This window comes from Citrus sinensis, chromosome 8 (assembly GCF_022201045.2).
Source record: "Citrus sinensis cultivar Valencia sweet orange chromosome 8, DVS_A1.0, whole genome shotgun sequence".
In the NCBI taxonomy this organism is placed as follows: domain Eukaryota; kingdom Viridiplantae; phylum Streptophyta; class Magnoliopsida; order Sapindales; family Rutaceae; genus Citrus; species Citrus sinensis.
Window position 1 is genome coordinate 12,717,446 of NC_068563.1, and position 21,267 is coordinate 12,738,712.

At 32.9% G+C, this 21,267-nt stretch overlaps 1 protein-coding gene and 1 non-coding gene across 3 annotated transcripts; both read right to left on the reverse strand.

Moving 5' to 3' along the window:
- Positions 1-1,035: 1,035 nt before the first annotated feature.
- Positions 1,036-1,142, reverse strand: LOC127899472 (small nucleolar RNA R71). Its single transcript, XR_008051349.1, has one exon. It is a non-coding gene; the product is annotated as a small nucleolar RNA R71 (small nucleolar RNA).
- Positions 1,143-8,317: 7,175 nt separating this feature from the next.
- Positions 8,318-11,042, reverse strand: LOC102623919 (metacaspase-1-like). 2 transcript variants are annotated; one of them, XM_006494275.4, is made up of 5 exons: positions 10,530-11,042; positions 9,584-9,803; positions 9,059-9,170; positions 8,607-8,795; positions 8,318-8,479 (listed from the first exon to the last, which is right to left on the reverse strand). In XM_006494275.4, exons 1-5 carry the CDS (start codon positions 10,942-10,944, stop codon positions 8,420-8,422), a joined length of 996 nt encoding a protein of 331 aa, XP_006494338.2. In that variant the 5' UTR covers positions 10,945-11,042; the 3' UTR covers positions 8,318-8,419. The 2 variants fall into 2 exon arrangements, with proteins under 2 accessions (XP_006494338.2, XP_006494337.2); XM_006494274.4 differs by having other exon boundaries at positions 9,584-9,914; positions 10,530-11,039.
- Between the last annotated feature and the right edge of the window lie 10,225 nt (positions 11,043-21,267).

Genomic DNA, 21,267 nt, shown 5'->3' on the forward strand with positions numbered 1-21,267 from the left:
TTTTCCTTTTATGCTCCTCCTAAGGTTTTCAACTGTTCTGAGTTCAAAAGTGATGTCCGTTTTACTGTATGATCTCTCGTTCATTGTAAAATGACCATGATGCCCCTAAAATACATAAAATACTTAATTATAATACAACACACATAATTAAATCACAAGAGGCTTAAATACATAAAAGTAAGGGTGTTAGTAAGACTTGAAATGTAAAATGATGATTTTCTCCTTTATAAATATAAACTTTCTAACACTCAACACACTCCCCAACCAGCTTATTGCTAGTCCCTGGCAATTAAAGTGAAAACAAAATTCAAACGCAAAATGATTTTTTTTAAAACAATAGTGTTTATTCAATCAGACTAATGACAACAATCAAATAAAAGTATAAGTAATATCTCTAGTTTAAAGAAATATCACTCCCACATCAATCATCCACATGCATCAGTCCAGCAGACTTTGTCATAACTATAGTAATCAAGCCACTTTCAAGAATGACATGTCAAACCCCAAAATTTCACTAGAAATAGTGACCCTCTTACAAAGAAGTTAAACCCAATAAAAAATAGTCACTCTAATGAATGGTAAATTGAGAGAAGATAATAAAAAAATGATATCACACACTCTCACCAAGATGAAAGGAATATGCCCAACTCTTAAAAATAACACGATTTGAAGTCAAACAAAATGCTAGTCAACCCAATGTATTCATTTTTTTTTTTTACTTTTTTTATGCATCACTACATCTTTTTAGCCCATATAATTAGCTTCTACTTCAGGCTATAAATCCCCAAAATCAAGAAGGACTTTTATTATGACGTAACGCAGGCTAAGGACATGGCTAACAAAGGATAGGAGATAAGGAAAACAAAGTATATGTTTGAGAAAAAGTAGAGATTTTTTAGAAATTACAAGGTGCATTTCACTTATTTATTATTGTTCATTTTTTTCCTTTTTTATGAAACAACTATTTTTTTTTTGTTGGGCATAACTTCACTGAACAAATTCTTGATGAAGTACTTTCCACCAACCAAGAATGCGAAATTGAGGAATGAAATAACATCTTTCCATCAACTTGAAGACGAAAGTTTGTATAATGTATGGGAAATATTTAAAGACTTACTCAGAAGATATCTTCATCATGATATTCCTTATTGCATACAAATGGAAACTTTCTACAATGGGCTATATCCAAGCGCTAGATTGATGGTGGATGCTTCAGCAAACAGAGCCTTATTGTCTAAATCCTACAATGAAGCTCACGAAATTTTGGAAAGAATTGCTAACAACAATTATCAATGGGTGTTGTGCAAATTTTAATGAACTCGCAAGTGCACGAATCTATTGTAGAATAGATCAATGGTGACGAGTGTTGATCCCACGAGGAGGTGGATTTTAATTATGTGTAGAATTAATTTTCTAAGTGGGTGGTTGGATTTGTGGTGAAAGTAACTTAGATTATCCTAAAATTTGAATAAAAATGGCGGGAATAAATTGAAGAGAAAACTATTAAAATGAATTGCTTGCGTATCTGGATCTGCATCAACATGCACCATGGGCTAAATATTCCTTATTAATGTCAATTAAATCATGAGGGGGGTTTTCCACTCCTCATGAACCACACTCTAATCAATATGGTGCTAAGGGGTTATTGTGCCAAATAATAATAATCTTGTACTAGGGAGCCAGTTAAACCAGTGCCATATCTAGACAAGATTATTACTATTTGTAGAGGAAAAGTCAAAACATCCATAAAAATTAGAGGGGAAGAGAAAGTAAATTTACCAAATAAAGCCCATGGCACATGTTGAGACCTCACCTTCAACCCAAGCTTGAAAGAAAATTAGCTACTAATAATTAAACTAGGGGTAAAATAAAAATTTATTAAAATACGTAGAAAATACAAGATGGCGAAGGAATTACAGAAAATTGAACTCAAAAATGAATTCAGGGATGCCAAATTAGGGGGGGAGCCCCCTTTTTATAGATACACTGAGTAAATCATGGCCATCGGATTAAAAACATTTTGGACGCTTAGGCTTTCACCACGTCATCGGTCAATAGTACGCGGTTTGAATAGTGACGCAGTTTGGTTGTAAATAATCCCGTGTATATGCATTTACCGTACGCACTATTTTTGGTCCACTAACATGCTGCCACATCATTGATCAACAGTACATAAAAATTTTAGTCTAATAGAATCGTGATACCTCATCAGTCAATGCCACATCATCGGTCAATGCCACATCATTGTTCCATATATGTGAACAGTAACATGGACAATACCGTACATGTGAATAGTACCGTATATGTGAATAATGCCATTTTTCCTTTTATGCTCCTCCTAAGGTTTTCAACTGTTCTGAGTTCAAAAGTGATGTCCGTTTTACTGTATGATCTCTCGTTCATTGTAAAATGACCATGATGCCCCTAAAATACATAAAATACTTAATTATAATACAACACACATAATTAAATCACAAGAGGCTTAAATACATAAAAGTAAGGGTGTTAGTAAGACTTGAAATGTAAAATGATGATTTTCTCCTTTATAAATATAAACTTTCTAACACTCAACACACTCCCCAACCAGCTTATTGCTAGTCCCTGGCAATTAAAGTGAAAACAAAATTCAAACGCAAAATGATTTTTTTTAAAACAATAGTGTTTATTCAATCAGACTAATGACAACAATCAAATAAAAGTATAAGTAATATCTCTAGTTTAAAGAAATATCACTCCCACATCAATCATCCACATGCATCAGTCCAGCAGACTTTGTCATAACTATAGTAATCAAGCCACTTTCAAGAATGACATGTCAAACCCCAAAATTTCACTAGAAATAGTGACCCTCTTACAAAGAAGTTAAACCCAATAAAAAATAGTCATTCTAATGAATGGTAAATTGAGAGAAGATAATAAAAAAATGATATCACACACTCTCACCAAGATGAAAGGAATATGCCCAACTCTTAAAAATAACACGATTTGAAGTCAAACAAAATGCTAGTCAACCCAATGTATTCATTTTTTTTTTTACTTTTTTTATGCATCACTACATCTTTTTAGCCCATATAATTAGCTTCTACTTCAGGCTATAAATCCCCAAAATCAAGAAGGACTTTTATTATGACGTAACGTAGGCTAAGGACATGGCTAACAAAGGATAGGAGATAAGGAAAACAAAGTATATGTTTGAGAAAAAGTAGAGATTTTTTAGAAATTACAAGGTGCATTTCACTTATTTATTATTGTTCATTTTTTTCCTTTTTTATGAAACAACTATTTTTTTTTTGTTGGGCATAACTTCACTGAATAAAATAATTATTTACATTTTTCTCAAACATAAATAGGTGATGATAAGTTGACAAAGAAATTTTTTTTTTTAAGGCTCAAAAGGGTTAATTATGGATATTTCATAAAAGCGATGGCTATGGTCTTTCCATCGTCTTTTAGGCTTTAAATAATCTTCCATATCTACTAGTTAGATGGACTTTCAGATGTAGCAACACATTTTTTTCTCTCTTTTTTTTTATTTTATTTAACTTTTTTTTTAGGATTGACTCAGAGGAGATCTCGAGATCATGTATGAAATAATAAACTACTAAGTTGTATGAAGAATGGGCAAAAAGGGTTACTCTCCAAGAAATAATGACATGCTCAAAAACTCACTTGGTATTCATTATGACACGTGCATTCCTTCAAGCAACTCATATTTGTCTCCGACATCAATATGTAGAGTAGTAAACATGGCGTAACATCACTTAAGACCAACAATAATACAAATACTAAAATTTGAAAGTCATCATGTCATCCAATGTTAAAAACAAAATACAGACATTTTTTTTTAGGTTCACACGACATTCTACCCCCCAATCTATTCTAAACGTTAAAAGAAAATATGCATGCAGAAACGTGAAAACGATGCAGAAAAACTAATTAGAAATGTTACACTTAAAATCGTAGAAAAAAAGAATGTTTCAATTTTTTTTTTTAACTAAGAAGATGCATTTCTATAGTCACTACACTCCATATTCAACCATCTTTAACACAAAATTTTGAAAGTGTGGTAGTTATTAAGTCATCATTTGCCATCAAAGACCTTCCTGAATATGACCCAAATTCGATCTGCACTTAAAATGATGGTGCCATTATGACTGCTGAAAGCAACTAGCAATAGAAAACTTTTCTCCAAAAGTTTTAGAGTAAAGTTTTCTTTTAATCTATTCTGTATATTATGGCTTTACTTTTTTTTTTTTTGTGATAAGCAATTCTTTTATTCTCTTGGTAAAAAACCTAAACTCTTTATTTTATCTCTTTTTAATTCTTTTAAATCAAAATATGTGATTTACATTGAAAGACAAAAAATGCCAATAATGGCGCATCATTTGTGCTTGTTATAGGGCTCACCTTGTGAAATAACATAAAGCCCTTTATCCACAAGCATATTAGACCGAGCCTCTGATGCAGCGCAAGTTTAAAGTTCAAAATATTTTGTTGATTCGAGAGAATACCGAAATGAAGAACAAGTTAAATTCACGTTGATTCAAAAGAATTCCACGAATTTAGGGGTCAAAACTCGTTGATTTTGCAGAATACCAAGAATTAAATAACTCAAATACTCACACAAAGATTTGAAAATTGAAAATATTATTGAACTTGAATCTACCTTCAAAGGTTACAAGAGGGAGCTATCATATTAGTAGTAATTATCCTAAAGCATGAAGTAAAAGGAAAATAAAACTCTAAATTGCAAAGGAAAATAAAAGTCCTAAACCGTAGTTAATAAGGAAACAAATCATAGTATAATATGGATTCCTAATCTGCATCATTCACCCCAGGATTGAGAGAATTCACCCTTAAATTAAGATTGTCAATAATAGCGTCTTTGTCATGATCATCTCCATAAGGAATCGAATGCTTGACATTGAACACATTTACGGTGCGGATATCATTAGGAAGCTTCAGCTTGTATGCATTAGAATTTATCTTCTCGATAATCTCTAAAGGTCTGATTTTCTTGGCAGAAAACTTGTTATATTCGCCCAAACAAGATCTTCCACTTGAAATTCAAAAGCTTGACACTTTTTTGTCTGCCATAATTTGATAACCTTCGGTAGTCTCTTCAAAGACTCTTGAAGTTGCTCAATAAATTTTTTTCCTTGTTGCTTTTGCGAACTAAATCTGAAACTGGAGCCAAGTCAATGGGAGCTCGTGGATTACACCGTAATTCACCTGAAAAGGGCTTAAACCAGTACAACCTTAACTGCTCGGTTATAAGCAAACTCGACTTGGTATAACTTCTAATCCCATGTCTTCAGGTTATCACCAATTATACTACATAGACGATTTCCTAAAGAATGGTTGACAACTTAGGTTTGACCATTTGTTTTGGGCCAATTATACTATAGAACTTGGTAAACCATACAATTTCTAGACTTCTTTGAAGAACAGACAAGCAACAATCAAGGCGTTTGTAGTCTTCTTAAACGCAACAACCGATCCACATTAACAAATATTGAATCCATACCCCTCTAAGTGTGGGGTAATCCCAAAACAAAATCCATGCTACTGTCAGCCCAAGATTGTGTTGGAATCGGCAACGGCATATATAACCCAACATTAGTTACGGTGCCCTTGAAAACCTGAAAATGGGACAAGTCTCAACATAGTGATAAATATCACACCTCATAGTAGGCCAATAATAAGTGCTGGCAATTAGAGCCAGAGTTTTGTCACGACCTATATGCCCTTCGTTATGTAACTCTACAATAATCTTTGGCCTCAAACTTGAATCAAGAACATATAACTAATTACCTTTGAAAAGGAATCCGTCATGCAAATGATAATTTAATCGAAATCCTACAGCAACGTCTTCTAATAGAGGAGTAAAGAATGGGTCAGTAGTATGTAACTCTCGAAATATGTCAAGTATGAGGACTTGGCTACACATTTGAATCAATAAAGAAGTTCGTCGACTAAGTGCATCTGTTACGTGATTAGATTCGCCACAGGAATGCTTTACCACAAAACTAAATTGCTGAAGGAATGTTGTCCACGTGGTATGTATATGAGAGAGCTTGTCTTGATTATTGAGATGCTTTAACGAGTTGAGTGCTAGAAAGTGTATATTTATAATAGAGAAATCGTCATTTTACACTCTAAGTCTCACTAACATCCCTACTTTTATGTATTCAAGTTCCTTGTGATTTAATTATGTGTGTTTTATTATAATTAAGTATTTTATGTATTTTAGGGGGCATCATGGTCATTTCACAATGAACGAGAGATCAGATAGCAAAACGGACAGCAATTTTGGACTCAGAACAGTCGAAAACCTTAGGAGGAGCATAAAAAGATAAACGACACTGTTCACATATAAGGTACTGCTCATGGTACTATTCACGACAGTGTTCAAATATACGGTACAATGATGTGGCAGGATTCAATTGGATGAATGATGTGGTATTAACTACTTATATGGCGTTGACCGATGATGTGTCACGATCCTATTAGACTAAAATGCTTATGTGGCATTGACCGGTGACGTGGCAGTATGTTAGTGGATCGAAAAACGTGCATACAGTACATGCATATACACAGAATGACAACCTTGATGATGTGTTCTATCCAATCATAACTTGCCACGTGTCGCAATCCTAAGCATCTAAATTGTTTTAATTCGATGGCTATGATTTACTCATTGTATCTATAAATAGGGGGCTCCCCCCTAATTTGGCACCCCTGAATTTATTTTTGGGTTCTATTTTCTGTAATTCCTTCTCTATCTTGTATTTTCTACGTATTTTAATAAATTTTCTTTTTATCCCTAATTCAATTATGAGTAGTTAATTTTTGTTTAAGCTTGGGATAAAGGTGAAGTCTTAAAATGTTTTATGAGCTTAATTTGATAAATTTACTTTCTCTTTCCTTTAATTTTTGTGAATGTTTTGACTTTTCGTCGACAGATAGTAATAATCTTATCTAGATATTGCACTGGTATATTCGTCTCCCTAGTGCAAAGTTATTACTATTTGACATGATAAGCACTTAGCACCATAATTATTTGAGTGAGGTTCATAAGGAGTGGAAACCCCTCATGATTTAATTGACACTAATAAGGAATATTAAGCACATGGTGCATGTTAAGTGCAGATCCAGAGACCCAAGCGCTTCATTTTTATTTTCACTTTAATTTATTCCCGTAATTCTAATTTAAATTTTAGGATAATCTAAATCACTTTCACCACAAATCTAAACACCCACTTATAAAATTAACTCTACATGCAATTAAAATCCACTTCCTCGTGGAATCGACACTAGTCACCGTTGATCTATTCTATAATAGATTCGTGCACTTGGGGGTTCAATAAAATTTGTACAACACAATGCAGCATGACCAGTGTATAAAACAAAGTCTTTATGAATCAAATAATGTCGTTAATGTTTTAAAGCCTGGACCATTGCCTAAAACTCCATGTCATAAGTGTTGTAACATGCCTTTAATATGTAATCTCATTGCTCATAATTACTTCCACTAAAATGTCGTGTAATCTTGACTATAAATGCATGTCGCCACCATTAGTGACTCAAATGGAATAACAATCATAATCATGAAATCACAATTAACTCAAGATTAAGATAACAGAAAAATTAATGCCTATGAGATTTATTAAGTCGGATAGTCATTTCAAGGTTAATTAAATCTCATGCGTGATTTAGTTCAATGTAGTCAAACTACATCAGTAAATTCAAACATAATCAAGACAAATTATTCAATAAATTTACTGTAGTCTAAACATAAATAAAATGTTCAACTTTGTTTATCAACTGCGAACGCAATTTATTTAATCATAAGATAACTTATATTTATATCTTCTGTAAATCCACATGGCGATCATATAAACCATATAATATGATTAAACGACACTTATTTTTAGCACTTATATAATTAATATATCTAAAACATCTCAAATGTTTTATTAATTAGAAAATCTATTTCCTACAAAATGAATAAATAAATAAGTTTTAAAGAGCAAATAATCCCAATATAAAAGACTTGAAGCTTGAGTATGACTTGAGGTTTGAAGAAGACCATAATTTAATAATTCATAATATCTAGAGAAACTAATAAAATAAAGATTTAGTTATTATACCAAAATCAATTAAAATAAGAAATGGCTCTTTAAAGAATCTAAATCAGTACTTGATTGTTGAGATAATATGGCCGTTTCTGTGACCGTACTTGGTTGGATGTTACTAAGGAGACAACTATAAGACTCCTAATTCAGGGCCCAAATGGTTTCCGCAATACAGGTTTAAATTGCCACATAAGCAATGTCAGCAGTAAATCTATTATACGAAAAAATTTATTTCGAGATATCAAAATGTTAACAATACAATTATTTCTCCGTTTCAGATATTACAGTATAAAATGTTTTTTGTACACTTCAAACCTTCCCGAAGACGAAAGTGTAGGCTTCTGCATAAAAAGAAATGAACAAATATCATATCTTTGTAACGTAATTTTCAAATAAAAATGAATTAAACTTGAATAGATTAATTGTAGATCCTATTTAGAGAGTATGAGAGAAATGATGCTGACTCACCTGTGATAACTTGTCCTTAAAAAATCTCCTCAAGAAATTAGTGTTAATAAGACAATCGTTTTTCTTAACTTCTTCAATTCTTTCATAAATCAAATCAAGCAAATCCCCATACGATAATCCTGGATGTTTATTCACGATCTCTGCAAGAACATAGGTCATCACACCATTCATAGTATTTCCTGTAAATGCCTGCGCATACACATTTATATTACAATTCTTTTTCAGGAAATAGAAAAATATGAATGCAGGACCATAATTCATCAAAACCCATCATCGTTAAAAGATTATATTAACTTTTAACGTTCTTATGTTATTTCATATTTTAACCCAATAATTTGGTAAAACTTATCATGGATGACTTTTGGAAGAAATGGAGACAAATAATTAATTCTGATCAACTACGGTAGGGCTTTTAGAATATAAATATATAATCAAAAAAAAAAAAATCTTACAGATGTATCAGAAGCGAGTTGATTATCTTGACAGGCACTAAGACAAATTGCTAATCCACCATCTGTGGCCTTCCGAGCACCAGATGGAGGTCTGTTATCCTCCCAGGTCATCCTGCTTATTTTCAAGCAAGAAAACAATGCATGCTGTCATATCTACTCTTATAAACTGCTTATTTAGATAAAATTTCACTGGTCCAAAAGTGATCAAAACTTCTGTGCTATTTCAGTAAATTAATCATTTTCTTCTTCGTTTTATGTTTCAAAACTCATAAAAAAATAAAATACCGTTAAAAAGAGAGTTAACTTACAATTTTCTTTTGGCATCTTTTTATTATTTTTAACTAAGATCTATTCGTAATCAATAAAATTTTTAGGAGGTTTTAAAACATAAAAAGGAAATGATTAAATTCGACAAACAACAGAAGGGTTGATCATTTTTCGAAAACTTCACTACTTAGGTGTTCATTTCATTTTTCTAGTCTTGTTAAACAATAAAATAAACATACGAGTAGGTGAAGAACTTACTGATATTTGTTGTAAACATACTCTAAATCAAGAATAGTTCCGCTATGACAAGCATCTACAATGGCATGAAGAGTGACCCCTTCCTTTAGTGGTTTAACAATGATGGAATTAATATCATTATCAATAATCATTCCTTCCTTGAGAAAATCAACGGGACAAATAGTTTCATCAAACCCATCAGTCTCATCGTTGTTGAAATCAGGTTGCCGCAAGCCATGCCCTGAGAAGTAAAACACAAGAGAATCGCCTTTTCGGCAGTCATTGACAAGCCACTCCAAGGCTTTCTGAATGTTCTTCTTTGTTGGACTGTACATCTCATCTTTCTCCTCTTCTGGAATTTCATTTTTCATTTATAAAGTTATCAAAAGTGCAATTATATTTTAGAATTATCAAGTGGATGAACTTAATCTAGACTAAAAGCTATAAACATAGTCTATGTGCTGAGCGATGCATACTCGAAAGCTATGAAGAATTGAGGGTCTTAAAACTCATTCTCAGCCGATGTAGCTTCCTACTAAAAATTAGAGTTCAGAGAATATATATATATATATATATATATATATTAGGCAATTTACATTTTAGTCTTTTTATTTCTTTGTCAAAATTTTGTAACCCAAGTTTTCCTTATAATATTGTTGAAGATTTACTGATCCAATTTAAAAAAGATAAAACAAAAGATGCAGAATATATTCACAAATGATAAAAATTCTATGCCTAAACGAACAAAAGTAAATTTAATAAAGAATCCAGGTGCAAAAAATACCATCCATGAACTAGTGGGGAATATCTTTTTACTTAAAGACACTCAAATTAAAGATAAATTAATTAGTTGTTGCCGAGGCCCAGTTACAGTACTAAAGATTGGTCTTCAATTTTGGTGTTAGGTTCGTGCTTCAATAGGTGCGTGAATTAATAATTAAAAAAGAAAGGGAAATTAATTAATTACCTGTGAGGACGATGATGCCCTCCTCCTGAAACCTGAATGAATTAATCAACAAATCCCTCATATTCCTCACATCGTTGATAGTTCCTTTAAGCCTGAACTTGCCCTTGTTGTAGCTCACTCCGCAAAGCACTGCACGCCTACTCGGCCGAGACGATGACGATGACAAAGAAAATGGCTTAGTGTTCAACGACCTCTTGTTAGGGCTTATCTCGTCATTTCTTATTTTCTTCATTATGTTACATCCAAAGTTTCCCCTCGGGCAGATTTGCATGAATCCTTTTTGTTGCTGATACGATGATGGTGAGCTTGAGTACTCCAACAAGAGTTTGCATCCAGGGCACTTCACTTTTGTTTCATTAGTTTTGATAGACAATCGTTGCCGGCAGTGATAACACTGAATTTTTTTAGTGTCCATTTTAATATACAGCAGGTTTAATTATGCCCTGAGAGATTTATATATACTTTGGCATTGATATGAACACAACTTTGAGCATATATATTCTATTCACAAGTGTTTATCTTATTTTTTTAGTTTCAGAATAAAGTTTTCTTTTAATTTATTATTTACTGCGTACATGGGGCTATCTCATAAATTCCAAAACTAAAATGTAATCCGCATGTCTTTAAAAAAGGTGATCATCTGATTCTCCAAGAATTTGAAAGAAGAAAGTAACGGTCGAAAGTTAGATTTATATAAGATGAACTTAACATATGTTTCGGTAACTGCTCTCGTAGTCCTTTGGCTTTCAGATAATTAAGTATGCTGCTAATTTTTGTATTTTCAAAAATTATCGAAAATGACCACGTTATATACATGTTTTCATTAAAATTATTTAATTATTCTCTGTTTTTCACCAATTGTATGTAAGGATTTTTTTATCTAATAAAAATAAATAATCTTATAGATGAAATTATAAGAATATTTTAAGTAACTTTTTAGAATACAAAGACTAATTGAATAATTGACACAAAGTCTAAGGACCAAAGAGACCAAAGAGAAAATTACAAATACGTTTCTGTTGTTATATTCGGTTTCATGTCATTATTCTATAGCCAAGAACTAGATGCCCACTTTTAATTGAGTGGTAGCAGATGGATCAACTTCATTGCTTTGTCGTTAATTTATCCCTGCAAGCAGTATATCAATAACTTACACAAGATTAAAAGATAAAAAGAAGAGATGATTTGATGATGCATATTGTTGGTGGTAAAATTTGGGTCACTACAAGAAAATTGGGAATAGATGACAGACACTTTGTGACGGATTTTGAGAAAAAAGGCATAAGTCATAAAAGCATGATATAGTTGTGATATATTTTTGTCTATCATATATTCATGACTGATTCGTGATAGACTCGTGATAGAAAAAGGTTATATCAAGAACATATGATGTCTTTGTGATATAAATTTAAACATCAATAATTTTTTATGGAATTTTCACGTTGACTTGATTTTGGCGCGTTTTTGACCGAAAAATTTGGTATTATTTAAAATAAAATATTACACGTATGAAGACAAGTGGTCATTTTAGCTGAGTTGGAACGATGACATATAAAATATTAATTTTTAAAACTTTTTATTATAAAATAAAATTTAAAAACTTGAAACGCATCGTTTTGGTATTGAATTGCACTTCTTTAATCCCTATTTTTTTCTAAGTATCAACACATACAACTCACAAACATACAGAGAGTAGGCTAAGGCTAAAACCCTCGATTCAAACTTGTCTTAATCTCTTATATTGACTTCCTTTTCGCCGTCATCTTACCAAAATCTCGGCCATCATCATCTTGCCATCGTCTTCCTAACGTATTTGTTACCGATTGCATTGTGAAATTGACTGAGTGAAGGTGCATTTCGTGGTATCGCCATCGTCTTCTTCGTCATCGTGTTCCTCGCCATTGTTTTCTGTCCTCACCTTGCTATGTTCCTCACCTTCATTTTTTCAAAGCCCTTGGTATAATTTCTATTATGTCTTCATTTTGCATGTTGTTTATTTTGCACAAATCTAAGTTAAATCAATTAATTCTATAAATAATCTAACGAGAAAGCCTAATTAAAAAATTGATTAGTTAATTTGTTGAAAGAGAGTAAAGAATGTTAGGATGTTAGGGTTAGCAGTAGCAGAAGCAACATTAACAGTAGCAAGAGTTAAGTAGATTTTGGAGATGAAGGATTAGAGAAAAGGGGTAATTATTTAGCAGCAGTAGTACCACTAGTAGCAGGACCAAGAGCCAAATAATTTGCCTATTGTGGCAAATTTGCATATCTAGGGTTAATTTTTCATTGAAGTCTGGGGTTACTAGGAAATGAGTGAAGTAGCAGTACTTATTTTTGCAACAAATTTATACTTAGAACCTAATTAGAACATAATTTAGCTTCTGATGCAAAATTATATTTTAATTTATTGAAAAAATGGTATCTTTCCTTATGTAATAGTTGATTGCTGTGTTTTTGTTGGAGCAACTTGCTGCCCCCTCTTTTGTTGCACTTTGCAGAGTTTGCTGTAGAGGAATTAATTTGATTTGGTAAATAAATTGCACTTCTTTATTTTTAGAGTTTTAAGTTCGTTAGTCAATTAATAGTCATGAAAGCAATTTAATATTATAATCCTTTATATGATAGCATGACTTGAACTTGTATGGGGCTTAATTTTTATGTTATGTTGTGGCTATTGTAATGTGTCTATTTACTTGCATTTTGTGTTGTGACTACTATAATGTGTGGGGTCAAAAATTTTTATTATGTTTATGTTGCAATAAGGGTATTTAAAGTTGTGTTAATTTGTACTTTTGCATATCTAGGGTTTATTTTTTATTGAAGCCTGGGGTTATTAGGAAGTGATGAAGTAGCAGTACTTTTTTTTTAAACAAATTTATACTTAGAACCTAATTAGAACCTCATTTAGCTTCTGATGCAAAATTGTATTTTAATTTGTTGAAAAAGAGTATATTTCCTTATGTAATAGTTGATTCTATGCTTTTGTTCGAACAACTTGCTGCCACCTCTTTTGTTGCAGAGTTTGCTGCATCTCTTTTGCTGGAATAGTTTGTTGTAGAGGAATTAATTTAACCTGGTAAATAAATTGCACTTCTTTATTTTAGAGTTTTCAGTTCGTTAGTTAATTTATAGTTGCATGAAATATATTTAATATTATGGTCCTTTATATAATAGCATGACTTGAAGTTGTATTGGGCTTGATTTTAGTGTTGTGTTTATTTACTACTGCAATGGTTTTGACTACTGTAATGTGTTTATTTACTTGTATTTTGTGTTGTGACCATTATAATGTGTGGGGTCAAAATTTTTTGTTATGTTTATGTTGTAGTAAGGGTATTTAAAGTGGTGTTAATTTGTACTTTGCTTATATGAATTGGTAATCTATTTTGATTTTTTATTTATTTGTAACCTCCTTAATGTCTCAGGATCAGAACTAATTTAAACTAACAATGGATAAGTCTTGGGTTCATTATAGTAAAATGTCAAGTGAGTATAAAGATGGGGTTGAAGAATTTATGAAATTTGTTGTTGGTAATTCTGAAGGTTGTAGCATCATTAAATGTATGTGTACTAAATGTATGAATTTATCCTTTTGTACACATATGGTTGTTCATGAACATTTGTATTTTCATGGTTTTGATGTTTTCTACACAAACTAGAGTTGGCATGGGGAAGAGGTCAATGACACACCACTTCCTAATATAGATGTAGATGTTCCGTTTGAGTTTATAGACTACGATGACGGTAATACAGTAGATATGGTTAACGATGCTTATAGGGATTGTGCTGCAGATCCTAACTCATTTAAAGAACTTCTAGAACAGGCTGAGAAACCTTTCTATTGGGGATGCATAAATTTCACTAAGTTAGGCACTTTTGTTAGCTTGTTCAATATAAAGGGTAAATTTGGGTGGTCTGACACAAGTTTTACCGAGTTACTAGGTCTTCTAGCCAAGTTGCTGATTGAAAGTAATGAAATTCTTGTGTTTATGTACGAGACCAAAAAGACAATGTTCGCTTTAGGCTTAGAATATGTGAAAACACATGCTTGCCCAAATGATTGCATACTTTACTAAAAAATAGTATGAAGGGTTGTCTCACTATCCTAGTTGTGGTTTATCTAGATGGAAAAAAAGGATGGTAGTGTTGACCAACATAGGAAAGGGGTTCCTGCAAAGGTTATGGTATTTTGCACCCATACCTAGATTTAAACGCATGTTCCAGTCCTCAGAAACTGCCAAGGACTTTACTCGGCATGCAAATAAGAAAGTGGACGATGGTAAGCTCCAACATCCGGCAGATTCGCCATCACGGAAATTAGTAGATAACAAATGGCCTAAATTTGCCTTGGATCTTAGAAATCTCCGTCTTGTGTTAGCGGCTGAAGGAATAAATCCACATAGCTCTCTTAGTAATACATATAGTTGTTGGCCAATTATTCTTATAACGTACAATCTTCCTCCATGTTTGTCTATAAAAGGGAAATTCATGATGTTGTCCCTACTGACTTTTGGTCCTTAACAATCGGGCAACGACATCGATGTGTACTTGGTACCTTTGATAGAAGATTTACAAACTTTGTGGGAAGATGGGGTGGAGGCTTATAATGCCTACAGAAAGGAGTTCTTTAATTTGCGGGCAGTGTTATTATGGACTATAAATGACTTTCTGGCATGCATAAATCTAGCTGGTTGCACTGTTAAAGGATATAATGCATGTCAATATTGTAGAGTAGACACTACTAAATGTATAGTTAAACACAGTGGCAAAAATGCATATATTGGTCACCGTCGTTGGCTTCCTTATGATCATGAATTTTGAGACCAAGAAAAAGCCTTTGACAACACAATAGCGAGGGAGTTTGCTCCGAAACCGTTAGATGGAAAAGGTGTTTTACGACTGGTTAAGTCTATTGATTACAAATAGAGGACGAACAACTCTAAAAAATGCAAAAGTTCCGACAATGATGGCTGCATTTGGTGGAAAAAAATCCATATTCTATAATTTAGAGTATTAGAAGCATTTACTTGTACGTCATCAATTAAATGTTATGCACATTGGAAAGAATGTGTGTGAGAGCATCTATGGAACACTGCTACATATTCCGAGAAAGACCAAAGATGGTCTTAGGTCAAGGAATGATCTTGTAGAAATGAAAATTAAGGATGAATTAACTCCAACTTTAAAAAAGAACTAGCACACTTTCCTTTCCGCAGCTTGTTACACGTTAACTAGAGATTAGCCTGTTAATCACACTTTCTTTAACGTTCCAGCTGGATATTCCTCAAACATAAAAAATCTTGTGTCAATGAAGGACCTTAAACTTTAGGGCCATAAGTGACCTAACTGCCATGTTTTTATGCAACAACTTTCACCTATTGCCATTCGGTGTGTCTTGCTAAAGCATGTTAAAGAAGCTGTGATTGGCATGTGTTTCTTCTTTAACTTGCCGTGTTCCAATGTGGTTGACATGTCAACATTGGATAAATTACATGCAAAGCATGTGGGGCTTTGTGCTTGTTAGAAAAATGCTTTCCTCCCTCTTTCTTTGACATTATAGTACATTTGATTGTGCATTTAGTCAATGAAGTTAGACTATGTGGCCTAGTTTACCTTCGGTGGATGTATCCTTTCAAGAGATACATGAAAACTTTTAAGGGTTATGTCCGGAATCGCAACTATCCTGAGGGTTGTATAGTGGAGAGTTATATTGCGGAAGAAGCATAGAATTTTGTGCAGAATACATGTCAACCACGAATGCAGTTGGGGTTCCACTTGGACATGTGCAAAACCTATCAAAAGATAAGCCATTGTATGGTGGGAAAGTGGTACAAATTCCTCCACATTTACTATATCAAGCGCACCTGTACATCTTGCATAACACGCAAGACGTGGTACTATACATTAGGTAATTTGGTTAATTTCTTCTAGTCAAATCTATATAATTTATTTCTATAATTTTTAGTCTAACTTTTTCATGTTCTAGATCTTTAGTGACCATATGCAATGGCTTAAAACATGTTATCCATATCAAAATGACAAATGGTTGCAAGAAGAACACAATTGTAAATTTGCTGATTGGCTAACTGATAAGGTTGAAGCATGTGTATAATTAATTTTCACAAGGAAATCTCAACTTTTTTTTTTCACTTAGTAAAGATGTTTACTTTTCTTTCTTGTCTTGTTAGGTATATGACTTAATTGAAAAGGGTGATCACGTATCAGATACTTTGCATTGGTTATTACATGGGCCTCTTCCTTTTGTAACTAAACATAATGGTTATGACATTAATGGTTTCCATTTTGTTACACAAGATCGAGACTTAAATCAAGTAACTCAAAAATAGTGGAGTGAGTGTAGGTGATTCTGAAATATGTGATATGACATATTATGGAGTTATAGATGAGATTTTAGTACTTGACTATCATTTGTTGAAAGTCCCTGTGTTGAAGTGTAATTGGGTTCAAAGTAGTTGCGTCAACAAGGATGAGCTTGGATTCATCTTAGTGGACTTAAACCGATTATGATATAAATCTGATCCATTTATATTGGCTTCTCAAGCCAAACAAGTATTTTATGTAAAGGATCATATTAAAAAAACGTGGTTTATTGTATGTCATATGCCTACTAAAATTAATCCTAATCAAATAAATGAAGATGAGGTCAATAATGTAACAGAATATCCTTCCTTCACCATAGAATTTCCAACTAATGATTTGTTATGTTCCGCAAATGGCGATCGAGCAATCTATACAAAAAATAGCAAGGAGGGAATTTGGGTTACCAATTGATTAACTTTTTTGCAGTAAATGTTTATTTAATTATTCACTATCTATTTTACAAACTGATATGATAATAATTATATATTAGCTTCTTATTCTTATAGCTGATTGATTCTTATATAGCTTCATATTATCATTTAACTAATATAATTTAATTTACTTATTTTAGGTGCAATAATATGCCTAAGGGAAAACATGTTGTGGCTGATGTTGCTTCTGATCAGGACGCTTATTTAAAAGATGATTACCATGAATTATTTGCTGATAATGCTAATTTAGAAGATGCAGAAGACGATGTTGATTTTGATGGTGCTGAGATGGAAGGTGTTAAGTTTGATGGAGGTGATAATGATGGTGCTGATTTGGATAGAGGTGATTTGGATAGTACTGAGAGAGATGGTGTTAATTTCGTTGCTCCTAATGTTGATGTAAGGTTCCAATGGGCGTAAGGTTCCGCTAGAGACAAAGGAACGTTTGTGGAAATATGTTCTGGTAATTCTTAAAAATCCACTGCATTCTACTTAAACATTTTCGTGTCATTTTTTCAATTTTTATTAGTTATATGATTTGAATTTTTATTAACTGCCACTTAAAACAATTTTTATTATTCATCCTAGAAGTAAGAAGCAGGTGATACAATCAATTGGAACATCATTTCGAAACTTCAAGTATATACTGGCCAAAAACTATATCTTAAAGTTCAGAAATGATAAAAAGAAATTGTATGGACCCCCAATTGAGTACCCTCAAATAAAGCGTCTTGTTTGGATAAAGTTTGTCGACCAACGTTTGTCGGAATCTTTTGAAGTAAGTATTTTCAAGTTAGGAAAAGTAATATGTTAGTAATTACATTATATTTACCTTGTGTTATAACTAATCTAATTATGCAGAAAATTAGTCGTGTCAATAAGAACAGTAGAGCTTTGAACAAGTGCAATCACCGCCTTAGTCCAAAAGAATACGTTGGATTGATGAAAGAAATTGTAAGTATGTTAAATATTTAAATTTTTAATGAAAAAAATTATATATCAGTTAACTATTAAATTTTTTGCTTTGTTAAATATTTATTAAAGGTTTAGTTAACTACTAATTTTTTAACTGTTAACTAATCTAATTTCTTTATCAAACTAGCATGCAGAATCGGGTCTTTATGAAGACTTAATTGACAAGAGTGAATTATGGAAGAGAGCTCAGATGCTAAAGAATGAAGGATACCACTCTGAAACCAAACAAATCATTAAGAAAATGATAATCAAGTTTAACTAGAACAAACATTGTTATGATATTAGATCTATGCTCATTTAATAATATTAGTTTCTTTATGGTGGGCTATTAGGAAATGCTAGAGAAAGAGGACAAAAAAGACTCCTTAAATTCGGATGCAAGAAATGACTTACTTGAACAAGCATTGGGAAAGCTTCCTCGAACTGGTCATATGCAAGGCTTGGGCAAATTTATATATGCTTCTATGTACTTTCACTGCCTGCGTGGTGTTGTGCAAATTTTAATGTACTCGCAAGCGCACGAATCTATTGTAGTATAGATCAATGGTGACGAGTATCGATCCCACGAGGAGGTGGATTTTAATTGTGTGTAGAATTAATTTTGTAAATGGGTGATTGGATTTGTGGTGGAAATGATTTAAATTATCCTAAAATTGGAATTGAAATGGCAATAATAAATTCTAAAATTGGACTTGCAATGGCGAGAATAATTTGAAGAGAAATCTATTGAAATGACGTACTTGGGTACCTGGATCCGTATCAACATGCATCATGGGCTAAATATTCCTTATTAATGCCAATTAAATCATGAGGGGAGAATCCACACCTCATGAACCACGCTCTAATCAATATGGTGCTAAGGGCTTATCGTGCCAAATAATAATAACCTTGTACTAGAGGGCCGGTGAAACCAAGACGGTACTAGACAAGATTAGTATTATTTGTCGACGAGAAGTCAAAACATCCACAAAAACTAGAGGGGAAGAGAAAATAAATTTACCAAATAAAGCCCATGACACATGTTGAGACTTCACCTTTAACCCAAGCTTGAAAGAAAATTAGCCACTCATAATTGAACTAGGGGCAAAATGGAAATTTATTAAAATACGAAGAAAATACAAGATGGAGAAGGAATTACAGAAAATGGAGTCCAAAAATGGATTCAGAGATATCAAATTAGGGGGGGGAGGCCCCCTTTTTATAGATACATGGAGTAAATCATGGCCATCGGATTAAAAACAGTTTGGACGCTCAGGATTGCGCCACGTCATCAGTCAACAGTCCACGGTTTGACCACGCGGATAAACAGTAACACGGTTTGACTCGGATGAACAGTAACGCGGTTTGACTCGGGTGAACAGTAACGCGGTTTGGTTGAAAATAATCCTGTGTGATGCATGTACCGTACGCGAGATTTTTCATCCACTGATATGCTGCCACGTCACCATCAACAGTACATAAGAATTTTAGCCCAACAGGATCGTGACACCTCATCAGTCAATGCCACATCATCGGTCAATGCCACGTCATCGATCTGTCTATGTGAACAGTGTTGTGAACAGTAACGTAGTTAGTACCGTACACGTGAATAGTACCGTACATATAAATAGTGCCATTTATCCTTTTATACTCCTCCTAAGGTTTTCGACTGTCCTGAGTTCAAAAGTGATGTCCGTTTTGCCGTCTGATCTCTCCTTTATTGTGAAATGACTATAATGCCCTTAAAATACATAAAATACTTAATTAAAATAAAACACATGTAATTAAATCACAAGAAGGTTAAATACATAAAAGTAAGGATTGTTAGTAAGACTTGAAATGTAAAATGACGGTTTTCTCCTTTATAAATATGCATTTTCTAACACTCAACACGTGGACCCATCCGAAATTAGAGAGAGAGGGAGCTAGATGCTTGGAAAAAATCAATAGATGACCAGTTACGAGTAATTTGCAATGAATTGAAGAGGACACCTCGCTATTCAAATGTTGGAAGTTCCACTTTCCCACATAATATGATCAATGATGATGACAATGAGGGAGATGTACATTAGGTTACTTTAGTTATCTGGGTTACCCAAATTTTTCCTGGTTTAAGTATTTTTCCTTGTATATCTTCCACTCATTAGAGTTTAATTTATTTACTATTTATCGATAATGCTGACAGGAGCTGGATAATTTATGGAAGTTAGCTGTGAAAAAGAGGAAATGGATGTTTGGTCAAAGGGACGAACATCCTAAAGTATTAACACTAAGAAAGAAAGAAGAGACACCAAAAAACACAATTGCTGCCATTCTGATGAAGTCAGCCAAAAATGATGACAGTGAAGGAGATGCACATAAGATTAGTTTATTAATAATAAATGGTTGTATTTTTCCTAGACTATGATTTATTACCTTGTATATTTACTATTCAATCTAGTTTAATAGACTTACTATTTCATAATTAATCTTCATAGGACATAGATAATTCGGGCAAACCACCAGCAAATACCGTTGCTGCCATTCCGGTGAAGTCAACCAAAAATGAAGACAGTGAAGGAGATGCACATAAGGTTATGTTGATTGATTTCGAATAGATTGGTTTGTTGGGTTTGGGTTGGAGGGTTGCTGGGTATGTGGCTGGAATACCAGTGGTGTAGAAAGATGCTGGGTTGCTGCTGAATGTGTGTTGGAGTGTTGTTGAGTAAGTGGCTATTGGACTATTGCCATTAGAAGATGTATTACTGCTGGAGGTTTTGTTGGCTTGGTGGTTGGAATTTGAGTTGCTTTTATTGAAGTTTAATTGGACAAATGTTTCTTTTTTAAATTTGGGGTGTTGATTATATATGTATTGGTAGTGATGACAATATTAGATACTAGATGTATTTATTTTGAAATTAACTTATTGGAACGAATGGATGTTAATAAATAGTAATTGCTTTTAGTTTTTTTCATGATACTCATTATTATTA

Excerpts from the sequence above, each read along its gene's own strand:
- LOC102623919 (XM_006494274.4), bottom strand. The coding sequence starts at position 10,944 with ATGGACACTAAAAAAATTCAGTGTTATCACTGCCGGCAACGATTGTCT. Across the intron at positions 9,915-10,529 it reads GGGCATCATCGTCCTCACAG|AAGAGGAGAAAGATGAGATG; the intron begins GTAATTAATTAA and ends ATGAAATTCCAG. Across the intron at positions 8,480-8,606 it reads TTAAGGACAAGTTATCACAG|AAGCCTACACTTTCGTCTTC; the intron begins GTGAGTCAGCAT and ends CTTTTTATGCAG.